General features: G+C 47.5%; 1 protein-coding gene across 1 annotated transcript in view; it reads left to right on the top strand.

Annotated features, from left to right (window-relative positions):
- The window catches only part of MAN2B1 (mannosidase alpha class 2B member 1), a 135673-nt gene extending 119146 nt beyond the window's left edge, over positions 1-16527 (top strand). The window contains exon 24 of the mRNA XM_059160073.1: positions 16479-16527. Within this exon, the coding sequence (XP_059016056.1) occupies positions 16479-16512 (34 nt within the window). The 3' untranslated portion in view covers positions 16513-16527. The remainder of the gene's footprint in view (positions 1-16478) is intronic.
- The last annotated feature ends 2319 nt before the right edge of the window (positions 16528-18846 follow it).

Genomic DNA, 18846 nt, shown 5'->3' with positions numbered 1-18846 from the left:
TAATCCAAGGGAATTTAAAGGACCTAAAACCAAACCGGCTAACCAGATGCCGACCAGTTAGATAAGGAAACAGAAAAAGCGTTTCAGGGGTAAATACAAAGAAAGGCACTAGAACAAAAATGGAAACTTTTTTTGTGGTGTCTCTCTTGATGGGCTGGGGACCCCCAAATGTGGGGTGACAATCGGATCGAAGCCGGTGGCGGCGTGGGCGGGGACAAGAATTCACCTGAGGCAGAGCAGAGGAGATAGAAGCTTACGGAATACACAACAGGACAGCAGAGGAGAGGCTATCAGCCAGGAGGCAGTGGGTGGGGGTCGTTTCTAAAGGCGGAAGGGGAGGCGGTATGGGGACATGGGATTCTCCCTCTTTAGGGAACTGTGCCTGGTGGTAAGCAGCCCTTTGGTTAGGGCTGTTAGGGCCTGTGGGTAATTTGAGGTGACCCAACTGATGAGCCTCTGTGTCTCCAGCCAGGGGTCACTCTGGGCCCGTGTGCCTTGGTCAAGTTTCCATTGATCAAGGCTGTTGTCTAAAAGCGGTCTCTAGGGCACCTGGATGGCTCTGGCGGTTAAGCGTCTGATGCTGGATTTCGACTCAAGTCATGATCCCTGGGTGGTGGGATTTAGCCCAGTGAGGCTCCAGACTCAGCGCCCCAGTCCCCCTGACATTCCCTCTCCCTTTCCACTGACTTCGGTTCCGGTCATGAACTTCAGACTCCTTGCTCAGCGGGGAGTCCAGGTCTCCCTCTCCCTCTGTCTGCCGCTCTCCCTGCTTGTGCTCTCCGCCTCTCTCTATCAAATAAATAAAATCTTTAAAAATAAATAAATAAATATAAGTGTCCTTTACATTCTCAAATTGCAGAAACAGCACAGAAAATACCTCATAGAGGGAAAAACAAAATTTAGGTAATTACAAGCCTTACGATATCTAGAGAAAATGACACCAGAGGCACAAAAGCACACCTAGTACCCACACTTTGGTACCCACTACTATTACTGTACTTTTTACTAATTTTTAAAAAGATCTTATTGAGGGGGTGCCTGGGTGGCTCAGTTGGTTAAACTCAACTGAGCCTGGATGGTTCAGTTGGTTAATTTTGGTTAAGGTCATGATCTCCGCCAGGTGGTGGCACTGAGCCCAGAGGCAGGCTGGACGCTCAGTGTATAGTTCCTTGACATTCTCTCTCTCCCTTTCCGCCTGCCTCTCCCCCTGCTTGCATGGGCCCTCTCTAAATAAATAAATAAAATCTTTAAAAAAAAATTTTTTTTTGAGCCGCTGCCTTCGGCTCAGGTCATGATCCCACAGTCCTGGGATCGAGCCCTGCATCGGGCTCTCTGCTCAGCGGGGAGCCTGCTTCCTCCTCTCTCTCTCTCTGCCTGCCTCTCTGCCTGCTTGTCATCTCTCTCTGTCAAATAAATAAATAAAAAATCTTTAAAAAAAGATTTATTTATTTGACACACAGAGAGAGGCACACACACAGCGAGAGAGGGAACACAAGCAGGGGGAGTGGGAGAGAGAGAAGCAGGCTTCCCACTGAGCAGGAGCCCGATGTGGGGCTCCGTCCCAGGACCCTGGCATCATGACATGAGCCTAAGGCAGACACTTAACCAACTGAGCCACCCAGGCGTCCCTGTCTAATTCCACTTACAGGAGGGACTTATATTAGTCAAAATCACAGAAACAAAAAGTAAAATAGTGGGTGCCGGGGCTGGGGGGGTGGGGAAGAAAGGGGAGTTAGAGTTGTTTTTTTTTTTTTTTTTTTTAAAGATTTTATTTATTTATCAGAGAGGGAGAGCAAGCACAGGCAAACAGAATGGCAGGCAGAGGCAGAGGGAGAGGCAGGCTCCCCGCTGAGCAAGGAGCCCGATGTGGGACTCGATCCCAGGACGCCGGGATCACGACCCGAGCCGAAGGCAGTTGCCTAACCAACTGAGCCACCCAGGCGTCCCGGGGAGTTAGAGTTTAATAAGTGCAAGATGACAATGGTTGTGGGGACAGATGGTATTGGTGGCCACACAGCAATGGGGACGGGTCTGGTATCCCTGATCCTGCTGCTAAGAAGCCAAGATGGTGAATGTTATGTGTATTTGAACACAGTTAAAAAAGGAACAAACACGGAACTGAGGTGGGAAGCAAAGGCAGAAGAGAAATAATCAAATTGCCATACTACCTACAACCGATTGACAAGTCCTTGAAACAGGCAGAATGACATTCCTCTAGGGACTCAACTGCCTCAATGTTAATGCTTGGCTAAGGGCAAAAGGCAATCTTAGCCCAACCCCTAGGATCCTGTAAGTCTACTTTAACGTATAAAAATTCCTTTAGAAATTTCCTTTATCTCTAAACCCCCCAAGACATGTGTGGGCAATCACCCCCCCAGCATGTGGCCCACTGATAAACATCTGAAGGGTCTCATGACTAAGGTTTGACTAGACGGTAATAAATGACCTTTTTCCAACAAGAGCTAGCCCCCTCAAGGTCCTGGAAACCGTGCTCCCAAAATTCCTTAGACTTACAGATCCAGAACCCTTTCCCAACTTGAAAGTATGTAATGGGCCACTCCTCGTGACCCCGTGCAGCTCCTTCTGCCCAAGGATCCTGGCCCTGTGCTTTAATAAAATCACCTTTTTGCACCAAAGATGTCTCGAGAATTCTTTCTTGGCTGTAAGCTTCAAACCCTAACGTCTTTTCCTCCATCCGAAGCATGGCTTTTTAGAGAAATTGCTGAGTGTAGGAAGGAAATATAGCAGATGAGCTTGGAACAGCTTATAAAATCGGAAGCCAGGGGTGCCTGGGTGGCTCAGTGGGTTAAGCCTCTGCCTTTGTTTGGCTCGGGTCATGGTCTCAGGGTCATGAGATTGATCCCTGCATCAGGCTCTCTGTTCAGCAGGAGCCTGCTTATCCCCCCGGCCCCCTCCCCTGCCTGCCTCTCTGCCTACTTGTGATCTCTCTCTCTGTCAAATAAATAAATAAAATCTTTAAAAATAAGTAAATAAAAATAAAATAAAACTGGAAGCCAACTGAGAGAGCTCCCAAAGGCCAGAGCTGGAACAATTTGAGCAAGAAAAGAATGTCATATTGGGTTCTTTTTTAAAGTTTTAATTTTATTTATTTATTTGGTGGGTGGTACGAGCAGGGGGATGGGCAGGCAGAGGGAGAGGGAGAAGCTGGCTCCCTGCTGAGCAGGGAGCCCGCCTGGGGCTCCATCCCAGGATCCTGGGACCATGACCTGAGCAGAAGGCAGACGCTTAACCAACTGAGCCACCCAGGTGTCCCATCATATTGCATTCCAATCCAAAGGATAAAACAAGTATCCTGGATCCATCCACTTGATTCAATGAGGGGCTAGAAACAAAAGTGCGGATGAGTGAATAAACCATACAGAAAAATTCCCAATATTGTAGGGATTTATTCCTCCTGAAGGATGTAAGGTGTAACCCCCTTTCCTGGAGTGTGTGGTATCCTCTGCGTTGGATACCTTGCAAAGAATACAATATGGCACGGGAACAAGAGTGAACCTTATAATGGCAAAACTCGAGAAACATGACCTTGGCCCCGCGTTAAAGGTCATCATAAGCCCTGATGAGTCATGTTGAGAATTCACACTTGGGATATTGTGATTTATAAGTAGAAATATATATTTGGTCTTTGGTTCCTCGAAAGGGGCTCCTAAAATCCCTTGGAATTTCCTGTGCTAAGGCAATAAAGGTGTCTCTTGTTATGTTAATGAATGACTTTTGAAAAGCCCTTAAGTTACCTAAGCTTGGCGCTGGTTGCCGGGGGAAACAGTCACGTGAATAGAGGGCTGTAATTTTCTGTCTCAGCCCCAGACCTCCAGGGATGGGGGAGGTCCTGGGGGTTGAATCTATAGCCAAAGGCCAATGATTTAATCAATTGGGCCTGTGTCGAGAAGACGTCATAAAAACCCAAAAGGACAGGGCTTGGAGAGCTTCCGGGTTGGTGCACACAGAGATTTGAGGAGACTGTAGGGCCCGGAAGCTTCAAGTCCCTTTCTCCATACCTTGCCCTCTGCATCTCTTCCATCTGGCTAGTCCTGAGTTCTAGCTTCTTACAGTAAGTCTTAGGGCAATGTTTCTCATAGTCCTGTGAGCCACATTAGCAAATTAATCATTAACCTTTTGTTTGTTTATTTCCATAGAAATATCTCTTACCAACCTGATGCAACTACTCACACCCTGTAGCGCTAACCTTGGGGGGCCCCCCTGCATCACCGCCTCCGGAAATGAGACACAACTTTGAACCTATCGGAACCATTCTCTGGACCAAGAGACTGATCAGTTAGCTCTGGAACAATCTACCAACCCAGGACAGGTTCAAACCTACATTCTTCAGGTGGCCCAAGATGTTAAAATAGTCCACAATATCACTGAAATCTTTGAACAGATTCCTGGGGCCTCCAAGTTTTCTGACTTAGTTTTGTTGTGGGACCTTTCAAGTTTGGCACAAGGACTGGAACCGGACTTCAGACTATTGTCGCCTTCAATATCATAGGATTTGCTACGATAATCCTTTTTCTTTTTCTCTTTCTTTTTTCAAAATTTTTTATTTTTAAGTAATCTCTGTACCCAGCATGCGGCCCGAACTCACAACTCCGAGATCAAGAGTCACTTGCTCCACCAGCTGAGCCAGCCAGGTGGCCCTATATCCTATCAAGACATTTGCTTTCTGGGTTACAAGATGTCCCAACACTGATTCTTAGTGGATCAGCTCCATCAGCTGGTAATACCCTCACCCTTGACTCTGATACCCTCATGCGTCACAGAGTGGGTTGTAGTATAAGCAAGGACAGGTTTTTGGTTTTTGTTTTTCTTTTTTGTAATGCAAGTGCCTGATTCAGGTTTGGATTGCCAAGCCATCCACTTCAAAGACGGTATTTCCAAGAAAACACAGTGCCCGCCATGCAAGCAGATACAGAACCAGGACGCCTCCCCCCAGCCCTGGCTCCTTTGTTTTAGAGATCCTGGTTGATTTCAGCAACCAACTCTTTGGGGGCACTTGCCTTTTGTCTTCCTGAGCTTTAAATTCCTGCTCTTTTATTTTCAACTCTTCCATAAGGAGTGAGCCAGAGAAACCCTAGGCCCCCACGCAAACTCATAAAAGCAGACTCCCTGGTTTGCCTTCTCTTTCATTCTCCTGGTGACCTTGCTGTGTGGCCCCAGGTGTGCTGTATAACTTCCAGGCCTTGCAAATAATAAACCTTTATTTCTTCCAAGTTTCCAAATCAGCGTTGATGAAGGGTATCTTGCAACTTCTTATAATAAGAACCACAAGATTCAGTCCAGTCAGTCCTCGGTTTGGAAAGGGGAATGTCTGTGGGGAGTGCACCTGAGCCCAGGTGAGAGGCCCAGGCATTTATAATCAATAGCATTACTATCAATAAGGGAAGACTGGTACAGCTATTAGTGAAAGAAGACAGAGGAAGTCAAATACAGTAGGATTTCACTTATATATGGAACCCCCCCCCCCAAAATGAATATAAACAATGCAACAAAAATTGAGGTCAGGGGTGCCTGGGTGGTTCAGTGGGGTGGGCCTCTGCCTTCGGCTCACATCATGATCTCAGGGTCCTGGGATCGAGCCCCACATGGAGCCCTCAGATCGGGCTCCTGGCTAGGCAAGGAGTCTGCTACTCCCTCTTCCTCTCCAGGCTCATGCTTTCCTTCTCATTCTCGCTCTCTCAAATAAATAAAAAAAATTTTAAAAATAAGTTATGGGGATGGGGCGCCTGGGTGGCTCAGTGGGTTAAAGACTCTGCCTTCGGACTAGGTCATGAACCTGGAGTCCTGGGATCGAGCCCCGCATCGGGCTCTCTGCTCAGTGGGAAGCCTGCCTCCCCCTCTCTCTATCTGCCTCTCTGCCTGCTTGTGATCTCTGCCTGTCAGATAAATAAATAAAATCTTTAAAAAAAAAAATAATAAGTTATGGGGATGTGATGTACACCATAATGACTATAGTAAATAATACTGTCCTGCATATTTTATTTATTCATTTAAGATTTTATTTATAAGTAATCTCTACACCCAACATGGGGCTGGAACTCACGACCCCGGAATCAAGAGTTATATGCTTTACCCAACTGAGCCAGGCAGGTTCCCCTGTACTGCATATTTTACCAGCTTTTTTTTTTTTTAAATTTACTTGACAGAGATTACAAGCAGGCAGAGAGAGGAAGCAGGTTCCTCACCGAGCAGAGAACCTGATGTGGGGCTTGATCCCGGGACCCTGGGACCATGACCTGAGCCGAAGGCAGAGGCTTTAACCCACTGAGCCACCCAGGTGCCCCTGTTCTGCATATTTTAAAGTTGCCAGAAGTAACTCTTCAAAGTACTCATCACAAGAAAAAATGACTGTGTGGTGAGGGCTGTTAACTACCCTAACCACCACTAACTGTGGTGATCATTCCACGATATATACCAATAACGAATAATTGTGTTGTACACCTGAAACTAGTATTGGGACTTAGGGCAGGAAGTTGTTGCAGAGGAAGGATGGCCTGACCCCAGCTTTGGGGAAGTAAGTCCTCCAGGTGAAAGGTACCCTCCCTGCACTAGGAGGTAAAGAGACATTCTTATGTCTCAGTTGCCAGAGATGGGGAATTTGGAGCCAAGAAAACTATATAAGCAAACCCTGTTACTTCTTACCAATTTACTACCCCAGATTCTGTTTAGAATTCCTTACTAACTGAAGCTCCCCAACGTAAGTGTTCTTTGTCTTGTCAATTCCTCATGGACTTAGTTGTCTAAAACGTGTAAAAACTTCCTGCCTTGGTCATTTCTTTAGGTCTCTATTTTATTCCAAACATAAGACGTTTTTCCTCTCTTAATTGGTTTCCTATCAATTTTATTCTTAGAACAGCTGAAAGAACTTTGAAAGATAAAAGGACATTTTTCCTCTACACTAATACAATATTCTATGTCAATTATACCTCAATTAAAAAATTCTTTTTAAAAAGTGTTTGTTTTCCCCAAAATGCTCAGGCCCAGTCTATTTTCCCCCATTTTAAATATCATGCTGCTATTCTTTTTAAGATTTTGTTTATTTATTTGACAGAGAAAGTGAGAGACAGAACACAAGCAAGGGGAGTGGGAGAGAGAAGCAGGCCTCTCCCCTCCCAGCAAGGAGCCAGTGGAGGGGGTTGATCCCTTGACCCTGGGATCTTGACCTGAGCAGAAGGCAGACCCTTAAGGACTGAGCCACCCAAGTGCCCCCATGCTGCCATTCTTATGCAGTTTTATAGTTTGGTGGCCTAGATGACACTCAGTCAGTGATGGGCATTAAAGTGTTGGGGTTTTTTTTTTGGTTGTTGTTTGTTTTTGTTTTTAATATGATCAATGGTGGGCACGAACTGTTCCTACCAGGACTCAGGGAGATCAAGGCTGTTTTACAAAGGGAGAAAAGTTTTCAGGAGAAGGTATGACCCCATTGTAAAGTTTTAGTTCAGCACTGTGATTATATTTGAGAGAGAGAAAGATAGAGATTGCTACAGAGAGCATGAGTGGGGAGGAGAGGGAGAAGCAGGCTCCCTGAGGCTCCCTGCTGAGCAGGGAGCCCAACACGGGGCTCCACCCCAGGACCCTGAGATCATGACCTGAGCAGAAGGCAGATACTTAACCAATGAGCCACTAAGGTGCCCCTGTATTTATCTTTTATCTACATTTTTTTCCTTTGTATGCCATGATTTTCCCTGCCAAACCATACAAAAATACTTTTTAAAATTATTTTAAAGATTTTATTTATTTGAGAGAAGGATAGAGAGAGCGCGCACAGGGGCAGGGTGAGGGGCAGAGGGAGAGGCAGGCTCCCTGCTGAGCCGGAAGCCAGATGCAGACTGGATCCTGGGACTCCAGGATCATGACCTGAGCCAAAGGCAGAGGTTTTACCCTGCTCCACCCAGGCGCCCCACAACTGATCTTTTTTTTAATCAGAGAATGTTCGGGGCACCTGGGTGGCTCAGTGGGTTAAAGCCTCTGCCTTCAGCTTAGGTCATGATCCCAGGGTCTCAGGATGGAGCCCTGCATCAGGCTCTCTGCTCAGCAGGGAGCCTGCTTCTCCCTCTCTCTCTGCCTGCCTCTCTGCCTACTTGTGATCTCTGTCTGTCAAAAAAATAAAATCTTAAAAAAAAAAATCAGAGAATGTTCTTCGTCAAAGGGAACATGTGTCGTGTGCTTGAGGATCCCTTGACGTCTGCAGCAGCACAACCACCTCCCAAGTCATGAACCCCAAAGGTGTCACCAGCTATTGCCAGATATCCCCGAGGGGCAGAATCCCATTCCTGTCCCATGACAGACAACCGCTCAGTTCCTGGGGTGGCAACATACCGTTCAATGATCATTTCTCCTTATTTTGGTACTTGGCGCATCTGATGAAACTTGAACTTCTTTATTTGCACTAATTTCCTTACTACCCTATGGATTTACGTGTAGACATATCATTTAGAATTACTTGCTTATGAGGCAGAAAAAGGCAAATTCGACTGGAAATAAATTCTTCAAGTTCTGTGGCTGTGGTAGGGAGATGGGCATCACTGAGTTCAGGGCTCTTCCACGCACCAAAGTCGACTTGGACGTGATACTTCTGTGGCTTCATCAGGAACCACTACACTTTTCCCCACGTAGATCCTGCACATGGTGTCGACCATGACCTCCAAATTTTATATATATTTTGCAAGGCGTGATTTTTAGTCTAATAATCTATGGTATGCATATGATATGTATTTTTTAAGATTTTATTTATTTATTTGACAGAGATCACATGTAGGCAGAGAGGCAGGCAGAGAGAGAAGGAAGCGGGCTCCATGCTGAGCAGAGAGCCCGATGTGGGACTTGATCCCAGGACCCTGGGTTCATGACCTGAGCTGACGGCAGAGGCTTTAAGTCACTGAGCCACCGAGGCGCCCTGTACGATATGCATTTACACGACGTTCAGCTGACCAACTCCATCAGTGGTAGTAGATTTCTGGTTATTTCATCTTTAGTTTGTTAAGTAAAGAATACCATCACCTCCAATGATAATTGCTTCTTCCATGCTATTCTTCATGCTGGTCATTGTGTTTTCTGACATGAAGTTTGAGATGAATGCTCTGATAAGTCATTGGAATGTTGGTAAATACCTCTGGGATTTGGTTTGGTTCCTCCTTTCAGTGGGAGGCTGCCCACACACCGCTTCCTGGTCATGCTGTGCTCCCGGACGTCTTGGATGAGTCCTTGGCTGCCTGGCACACAGTGTGTCAAAGTGACCGCAAGAGCCGGGCACCAAAAAGTGACTGACACTACTGTGGCACTGTCCTCAGATTTTGACCAGGGGCAAGCAAAATCAATTCCATAGTGGGGATTTTTAAATAAGGTTAGAGGGGAAGAATAAAGATGTTTCTGGGTCACACAAGGGAGTCCCCCTAGGCAATGAACCATTTGTCCCAAATTCCCAATCAGAGTGAAGTGTGTTCAGTGGCAAAGCTTCATCTGGTGCTGAATCTGGGCAGCCCTACTGAGGGCCTTTGTGATGTGAGGCTGGCCACTTGCCCTGCTGTGTCTCCCTTTCCTCCCTCATCAGATGGGATCTTAGTAGTACTTCCTTGCTAAGAAGTCTAGGAAGATGAAGAGTAATGAGCCGATCCACCTGTGAGTGGAGTGTCTTACACTTAGTAAGCCTCCCTAATGTGTCTATTACTAGTGTGAGCCTTCCCGTTACCATTCTTACTGTCCTTGTCCTGGTTGTCTCTATAGACTTAAGATCAGGAAGCAAAACGTCTCTCAGTGTTGTCTGTGACGTTTTACACTGTAGATGAGTCAGTGTTCCTGGACAGGTAAGCGTGCACTTGGCCTGTGAAACTCCTGGGAGGTAATGCCTTTAATGATGACTATTTTGATTTCTTGTTTGGGTGGTACCTTCCCATACTTTGAAACCTTCACAAGTACCTGCTGTGATTGCTCGCTTTTGGCAATTTGTGCCTTCCCTGTAAGATAGAACAATTTGGCTGAGGGGGTGCCTGGGTGGCTCAGTCGGTTAGGCATCTGCCTTCGGCTTGGGTCATAATCCCAGAATCCTGGGATCAAATCCCTCATAAGACTCCCTGCTGCCTGCAAGGAGTCTGCTTCTCCCTCTGCCCCACCCCCATCTCTCAATCTCTCAAATCAGTAAATAAAATCTTTAAAAAAAGAAAGAACACTTTGGTTGTTTCTCCCTCCCACTATTACCTCAAACACCATGTCAATATTTCTAACAGACCCACGAAGAACCAGTTTTTTGGAAAATGCACGTCTATATTCTGCCACTTAAAGATAGTTCATATTTTCCACTACAAGAAGGATCAACTGCTCCCTTGTCTTTCGTTCAGAGCCAAGAGCAGCCTTTTGAAACTTGGGTGACCCATTCCATTAGGGGCCTAGTTCAAGGTCATAGAGAAAATATCTCCATATGATCAAAGAACTCCTTGAGTTTCATAAGGGGAGCTCTTTATTCTGGGTTAGGACATTGTCTTATAGATGGGTCTTGAGTTTTCATGGACTTTCCTCAGTGCAGGTGGAGGCAACAGCACTCTAGTACATTCTGGCAGTAAATGTTGCCATAACGAGAGATCAACACAATCACCCACTCTTCCCAAGCACAGCCTCAAGATAAAATATCCCGTTATGCCAACTACACTGATTAAAGGGCCTTTGAAAGCACCATGATGTGACCTCAGGACAGGACCCGACTGTCCCTGTTGCTACCTGTGAGAAGCAGAACAATCCATGGCTATCTGTGGGAAGCGCATCAGCGCTCTCCGTCCAGATGGGGCCACTACGGGAACTGTACAATTCCTGCAAATGAAAGTAGGGCAGAGGAGCACAGAAATGAAATGTGGCTTTCTCAGCACCATCTTCTGAAGCTCGGCAGTGTGATAAAGGGGAGCCAGACTTCTGCATCTTTTCTGGTGAATGCACATTCTTAGCATGGTGGGTGTTTTATGAGGCAGCGATGGGAAGTTAGGAGAGAAAACCAAAAAAACCCCAGAGGTGTTCCTGACATTAGGAAATCGTGACTTTCAAGAAACCTGCTCCTACATGATTGTTTTCCAGATAGTTCTGAAAGGGGAGATGAAAAACAGATCCTGAAATGGAAATATCTTCTGAAACCATAAAAGGCCTAGAAGAAAGCTCAGGCAATAATTTCTCTGACATTGGCCGTAACAGCATTTTCCTACATAGGTCTCCTGAGGCAAAGGAAATAAAAGCAAAAATAAACAATTGGGACTACATCAAAATAAAAAGCTTGTGCACAGCAACAAAAGATAACCCACTGAATGGGAGAAGATACCTGCAAATGATATATCTGATAAATGGTTAGTATCCAAAAGGTATAAAGAATTTATAGAACTCAGGGCACCGGAGTGGCTCAGTCAGTTGAGCATCTGACTGCTGGTTTGGGCTCAGGATATGATCTCAGGGTCGTGAGATTGGGCTCTGAACTCAGCTTGGAGTTGGCTTGTCCCCCTTCCTCTTCCTCTAACCACCCCTGCTCTCCCGGCTCATGCTCTCTCTCAAGTAAATAAAATCTTAAAATCAAGAATTTAGGGCACCTGGTGGCTCAGTTGGCTAAGCATCTGTGTTCGGCTCAGATCATGATCCCAGGGTCCTGGGACAAGTCCCACATTAGGCTCTCTGCTCAGCGGGGAGTCTGCTTCTCCCTCTCCCTCTGCCTTCCCTCCCACTCCCCTGCCCCTCATGCTCTCTCTTTTTCCTCTCTCAAATAAATAAGTAAAATCTTTATTTTTTTAAGGGAATTTTTTAAAAAAGATTTTATTTATTCATCTGACAGAGATCACAAGTAGGCAGAGAGGCAGGCAGAGAGAGGGGAAAAGAAGCAAGCTCTACCACTGAGCCACCCAGGCGCTCCTAAGGGAATGTTTTTGTTTTTGAAGATTTTATTTATTGGGGTGCCTGGGGGGCTCTGTGGGTTGGGCCTCTGCCTTTGACTCAGGTCATGATCTCAGGGTCCTGGGATCGAGCCCTGCATCGGGCTCTTAGCTCAGCAGGGAGCCTACTTCCCCCCCACTCTCTGCCTACTTGTGCTCTCTCTCTCTGTCAAATAAAAAATCTTTAAAAAATATTTTATTTATTTATTTGACAGAGGGAGAGACAGTGAGAAAGGGAACATAAGCCAGGGGAGGGGGAGGGGGAGAATCAGGCTTCCAGGCAGAGCAGGGAGACCAATGTGGGGCTCCATCCCAGGATCCGGGACCATGACCTGAGCCGAAAGCAGACACCCAATGACTGGGCCATCCAGGTACCCCAAAATAAATAAAATCCTAAAAAAATAGGGTGCCTCGGTGGCTCAGTGGGTTGAAGCCTCTGCCTTCGGCTCAGGTCATGGTCCCTGGGATTGAGCCCCGCATCGGGCTCTCTGCTCGGCAGGGAGACTGCCTCTCCCTCTCTCTCTGCCTGCTTCTCTACCTACTTCTGATCTCTGTCGAATAAATGAATGAAATCTTTTAAAAAAATCTTAAAAAAAAAAAAGAATTTATAGAACTCAACACCAAACAACCAAATAATCCAATTAACAACGGGCAGAATACAGGAACAGACATTTCTCCAAGGAAGACATACAGATGGCCAACAGATACATGAAAAGATGCTAAATATCATTTGTCATCAGGAAATGCAGATCAAAACTGCAACGAGATGTCACCTCACACCTGCCAGAATGGCGAGACTCAGAAACATGGGAAAACAGAAACGCTGGTAACGATGTGGAGAGGAAGGAATCTTCACGCGCCGTTGGTGGGAATGCAAACTGGTGCAGCCATGGTGGAAGACAGTATGGAGGTTTCCTGAAAAATGAAAAATAGGTCCTGTGATCCAGTTAGCTCACTACTGGGCATATACCCAAAGAGTACAAAAACACTAATTCGAAAAGATATATGCACCCTGATGTTTATAGCAGCCTTATTGACAATAGCCAAGTTAGGGAAGCAGCCCAGGTGTCAGTGATAGGTGACGGGATAAAGATGTGGGGGGTTCCTGGGGGGTTCAGTTGGGGAAGTATCTGGCTTCAGCTCAGGTCATAATCTCAGGGTCCTGGGATGAGCCCTCAGTCCAGGATCAGGCTCCCTGCTCAGTGGGGAGTCTGCGTGTCCCTCTCCCTCTGCCCCTCCCCTAGCTTGTGCATATGTGTGTGCGCTCTCTCTCTCTCTCTCCATCAAATAAATATATAAAATCTTATTTATTTATTTATATAAAATCTTTTTTTAAAAAATGTGGTATATATGTACAATGGAATACTATTCAGCCATGAAAAAAAAAGAAATCCGCCCATTTGGAACAATATATGGAGCTAGAGAGTATGATGCTAGGCGAAATAAAGCAGCAGAGAAAGACAAATACCATAGGATTTTACTCCTGTGTGGAATTTAAGAAACAAAACAAATGAACAAACAAGAAGAAGGAGACAGACCAAAATCAAACCCTTAGCTACAGAGAAAAAAACAGGTGGTTACCAAAGGGGCGGAGCAGGGGATGGATGTGGGTGAAACAGGTGATGCGGATTAACAGTGTCTGGGTGGCTCAGTCGGTTATGCCTCCACCTTCTGCTCAAGTCCTGATCCCAGGGTCCTGGGATGGAGCTCCTTGCTCAGCAGGGAGCCTGCTTCTCCCTCTCCCTCTTCTTACCACTCCCCCTGCTTATACTCACTCTGTCAAATAAATAAAATATTTTTTAAAGATTTATTTATTTATTTATTTGACAGACAGAGATCACAAGTAGGCAGAGAGGCAGGCAGAAAGGGGGTGGGGGAAGCAGGCTCCTGCTGAGCAGAGAGCCCCATGCAGGGCTCAATCCCAGAACCCTGGGATCACGATCTGAGCCACCCAGGCGCCCCTCCATCCCTCAATTTTTAAAAAGATTTTATTTATTTATTTATTTGACACAGAACATGAGTTGGTGGGGGTGTGTGTGGTAGAAGCAGGCTCTCCTCTGAGCAGGGCGCTGGGCATGGGGCTTGATGCCTGCCTGGACCCTGAGATCATAACCTGACTGGGGGGCAGCCGCTTAACTGACTGAGCCACCCAGGTGCCCCTCCACCTCTCACTTCTTGAAGCTGAATAACTTTTCTTCTGTCGTATGGGTGACTGAGGATGCGACTGCCTGCAGGGTCCCCTTTGTGTGAGAAGCTCTGGTAGAAAACTGGCCCTCCTTGTCCCTTTTCAGTGAGATCAGTTACGGTTCCTTAGCTCCTCCCCACAGTTGCCACCTGCTACGTGGCTCCGGGGAGGCTTCTCGGTCCCTGAGCAGGGTGGGGACACTGCCAGAGTCGAGGGGGATGTAGGTGGCCTGGTTTGACTCAGACGATCTTAACAGTGACCACGTCCTCGGAGAACTGAGAGGGAGCGATCTGTCGCAGAGTGATTCTGATTCCATCATTGTCAGAATGAAGATTTCCGTCTAGTATCCCATAGACTCACCCATCAGGGGGATTGTTATTTTGATGAAACGCAGTTTTCTGGTAGGTCTGGTTATAGATGGGATTAACTCGTGTAATTACCAGAAAGGGTTGGATCATGACCACCGGGAATGACTGGATCACTGCTGAGAAAAGAGTCCCTGCCTTCTATTTTCCACGTCAGAAGCATTTTCTTATCTTAACCCATTCTAAACCCAGAAGTCCCTTTTCACCTCAAGTGATGCTTTGGTTTTGGTTCCAATGATGTTTTTCTGAATCTGACCGAAGTTCCGGAAGGATGTCCGACCCGGGCATCTGCCTGGGCATCTTTATGCCAAAAGTGCCATGTCAGACTCTGGCTGTTCAACACTCAAAGACCAAAATGGAGCGAGACTCATTGCGTCTGGAGAGTCACGTCTGTCTGTGTTTGCAGAGAAGGGTGAGAGTTTTAGAAGCCCACTGGCAGCGCTACGTTTCCCGGCGCGCATTCGCCCAGCGAGCGCTTTCTCGCCGGCGTTAGGCTCAGACATCTAACCTCCGGCCCCGCTGTCACTCAGGCGTGAGGGGGCGAGGCCTTGCAAACTGTCCAATCAGAGGCGGCGGAGGCGAGGCGGTGGGTGGGGCGACACGCCGCAACCACCCCGGACGTCGCTGCTCCTTTCAGTCTCCCTAGGGGATCGCGGGTCGCCTGTATTTAAAGGTGCCACGTTGCTCCGCTGCTGTTTCTTTCGTGCTGGGCGCTCTCCCGTGCGCCGTATATCAGGGGGGCCGCCGGGGGACCCAGGAAACCGAGAGATGGTGAGCGTGCCTGGTGGGGTGAGGAGACAGGCGCTGAGGGGCCGGTTGGAACCGGTCGGAACCGGCTGTGGCGGGACCCCCGCGGTCATCTCCGGAATCTGCGGACCCCAGTCTTTGGTGGCGCCCCTGGGACCTCGGTCCCCTGCGGCGCGCAGCTTGCGCGCCGGCCCGGCAGCGGGGACCCTGGCGTCCGGGCTGCCCCGTTCTGTGCGCGGTGACTTCGGCCCTGGATGGTCAGGGCAGCTCTGCGCCCGCAGCCGCGTCTCCTCCAGTTGTGCGGTGGCCGCGGGGAGGCTCGTCAGGGGACCCGTCGTGACTCACTCGTTCTCGTTCGTGCGTGGGAGGCGCTGTGGTCTCTGGGGTCCCCAGGCCCTTCTTTTCCCCCACTGGGGGCCCGTTTCCTCCTGAACTTCCAAATGTTTGGGAAGCAAGGGTCTGAACCCTCTGACCCTGTCCCCCCAGCCCCGCTGCCCCTTGGGCAGGCAATAAAACCTACTTTCCCAGTTCCTTCCCGCCTTCCCTAACGCCAGCTTCCCTTTCCCAGTTCACTGTGTCGTTGTCAACCATCGATCCCATGGGTGTGTTTCAAACAGACCCACTCTTTTACTTGTTCATTATTTAGCCACAGTCAGTGAATAGCTGTTTGTTTGTTTGTTTGTTTGTTTTTAAATTTTATTTTTCCTGTGTGGAGGCTTTACTTGAGAGAAACGCCGAGAATAATCACCTGGAACTGCTTTTGTATGAAATCTTCGTGCCTCTCCCCCCCAGGATCTTTCCTGGGCACAGACATCCTGTGGGAAGTACTTGGGGTGGCGGTGTACCTCCTTGAGACTTTCCCGGGTGTTCTGTCCTGTCAGCACAGTTCCAGGTCAGCGCTGCCCCTCTCTGAGTAAGTCGCTTTTAAAAGATTTATTCACTTGATTTTAGTCTTCGTTTTTCAATGTATAAAACTTCGTGTACTCAGTAGAGCTTCAAACACGGTATGAAGTATTTCCGAAGAGGCGAGAGAGAGGGGTAATTTCAGAAAAATAACGCCTGTACTGCATTGCATGTGTTAAAAATTCTGTTTCCCCCCATTTTCCCCCTCCCAGCGTAGCTAGTAATATTCTGAAATCTCTTATTTTGGGTGAGTTGAAATGGATTTTCAGGGCGTAGATTTGCAGACCTGAAGTGTTCAAGTATGATTTAAGTTTCTGGAGCAGTTACTTGCCACGGAAATAATAATTAACACTCCCACCCCCCCCCCCCCGCGCCCCAGGAATGCAAGAATTACTTGTGAGGGTTCTTGTTGAACTAGCGGAGGGCCTTTCAGTTTTCTTCTTTTTCCTACATAAACACCGGGTTTGAGTGATTTTGCTGGACTCTTCAAACTGTGGGTTCATGTGATTTAAAATATCAGTGGTTTCCAAGCCACTTTCAGGGGGAAGCAGAAATTGAGGTTGATGTCTCTAAGCTAAGACCCCCTTATTAGATTCTGTTTTGTTTTGTTGTGCCTACCCTGGGGCTTGAACTTACAACCCCCAAGATCAAGGGTTGCATGCTCTACGGACTGAGCCAGTCAGGTGCCCCTTAAACGAAGACCCCCTTAAGCTACGAAGGCAAGTGCTTGAAGGCCCAGTTGTCGCTCCCCCCCCCCCCGCGCGCCCCCCCTCCTTCTGCTTCTCCCTGCAGGTGTTCTGTTTGCTCACACCCATCGGAGGTTAGGGATCAGTGGGTAGGTGGGGGTAATGAGTCTGTGATGCCTTTCGGAAGTTGTAGCTATGTAATAGGTGTGCTCTGAGTATAAATTAGGTATATCCAGAAAGTCTGGGAGTCTGGAGTTCTGTGTTCTGGGTAAGGATCAGTGAATGGGGAAGTTGTTTGGCTGAGAACCTTGAACTGAATCCTGGTGAGAGTTTCCTCATTCAGGAGAATGGAAGCCTAAGGGAGGGAGCAGTTCCATTTCACCCTGGGGAGGGGAGGGCGTGCAGGGCTCCCAGGGTTCAGGCCTGTGGCTGCTCAGGTGCCCCAGCCCTGCCTCACCAGGGACTGACCCACTCTGGGACTTCTGTCCCCACAGGATGAGTCTAGAATGTGGAACCTTCTGAATGTGCCTTCCCCTTCTGTCCTGAGGGAAGCCGGCTGCCCCTCTGTGCTGAGTCCCATGTTTATTTCCTGGATTCTTTCCTGATCCAACAGTGCAGCGCTTTGGCTCCGGTTTCCCTCAGCACTTGGGCTCCTGGGCTGTCAGTTGATTGAGAGATAAGGTAGAAAGCTAGAACGCTAGGGAAGCCAAGTAGAATTTGTGTTCCGTTTAAGCAAGAGAACCTCAAGATTGGAGGTGAATGGACTTAAGTTCTCAGAGACATACTCCATTTTGGTATGAGGAAAGCTAGAAAATTAGGGAAACCAAGTAGGATTTGTGGTTTGTTTAGCCAAGTGAACATCAAGATGGGAGAAGAACGTGCCTGTTTCCGTTCATCTTTACGTGTTAAGTCATTTTTCATTTTTAGTTTGTGTATTGCTATGTAGCCTCAGGCTACATTGTGAAAAAAGATGAGATACCGTGGTGCTGGAGGGGGGCCCCCCCTTTCCCTGACCGTCAGGCTCCCTGGGTTGCTCCTTGGGCGTGAAAATCAGTGGGAGTTCCACCTAGTTTAGGGACCACAGCACCGCTCTTGTATGTGTTGGGGCTCAGCTTTTCATGTCTTCTCAGCGTTTGTGGAGCTGGGCTGTAGAACAAGGCTTTGAGTGGAAGTTCCTTCTCTCTTTCAAGTCTCAGGATGCAGGCCTCAAAGAGCATCATAGTGGGTTATGTTTTTTTTTAAAGATTTCATTTATTTATTTGACAGACAGAGATCACAAGTAGGCAGAAAAGCAGGCTGAGAGAGAGGAGGAAGCAGGCTCCCTGCTGAGCAGAGAGCCTGATGTGGGGCGCTGTGGGGCTCGATCCCAGGACCCTGGGATCATGACCTGAGCCGAAGGCAGAGACTTTAACCCACTGAGCCACCCACACGCCCCCATAGTGGGTTATTGAAACGAGTTCAGATTAATTAAATAAAAGATGTTCTGTTTCTGTCATCAGGGATGGATGTTAAAGCATCTGTCTTCATCTTTTTTTTTTTTTTTTTGCTGCCTTGTAGGCTTGACTTCTTTTTAAAGAGCAGTTATGTTTACAGAAAACTTGATCAGAAAGTGCAGAGAAAAAAAAAAAAAGAAAAAAGTGCAGAGATTTCCCATATAACTCTTCTGCCTGGACATAGTCTCTCTGTCTCTGTCTGTCTCTCTCTCTCTCATACACACACACACTCACACTTATTTTTTTTTTAAGAGCATTTTAAGATTTTATTTATTTATTTGAAAGACAGAGATCACAAGTAGGCAGAGAGGCAGGCAGAGAGAGAGAGAGGAGGAAGCAGGCTCTCCGTGGAGCAGACAGCCCGATGCAGGGCTCGATCCCAGGACCCTGGGATCATGACCTGAGCCGAAGGCAGAGGCTTTAACCCACTGAGCCACCCAGGCACCCCTGTTAAGAGCATTTTAAAAAAACGTTAATTTTTTTAGTAATCTCTAAACCCAACGTGGGGGTTGAACTCATGACCCTGGGATCAAGAGTCACGTGCTCTTTCACCTG

This window comes from Mustela lutreola, chromosome 2 (genome assembly GCF_030435805.1).
Source record: "Mustela lutreola isolate mMusLut2 chromosome 2, mMusLut2.pri, whole genome shotgun sequence".
NCBI lineage: Eukaryota > Metazoa > Chordata > Mammalia > Carnivora > Mustelidae > Mustela > Mustela lutreola.
This window is presented reverse-complemented; position numbering and strand designations above follow the sequence as displayed.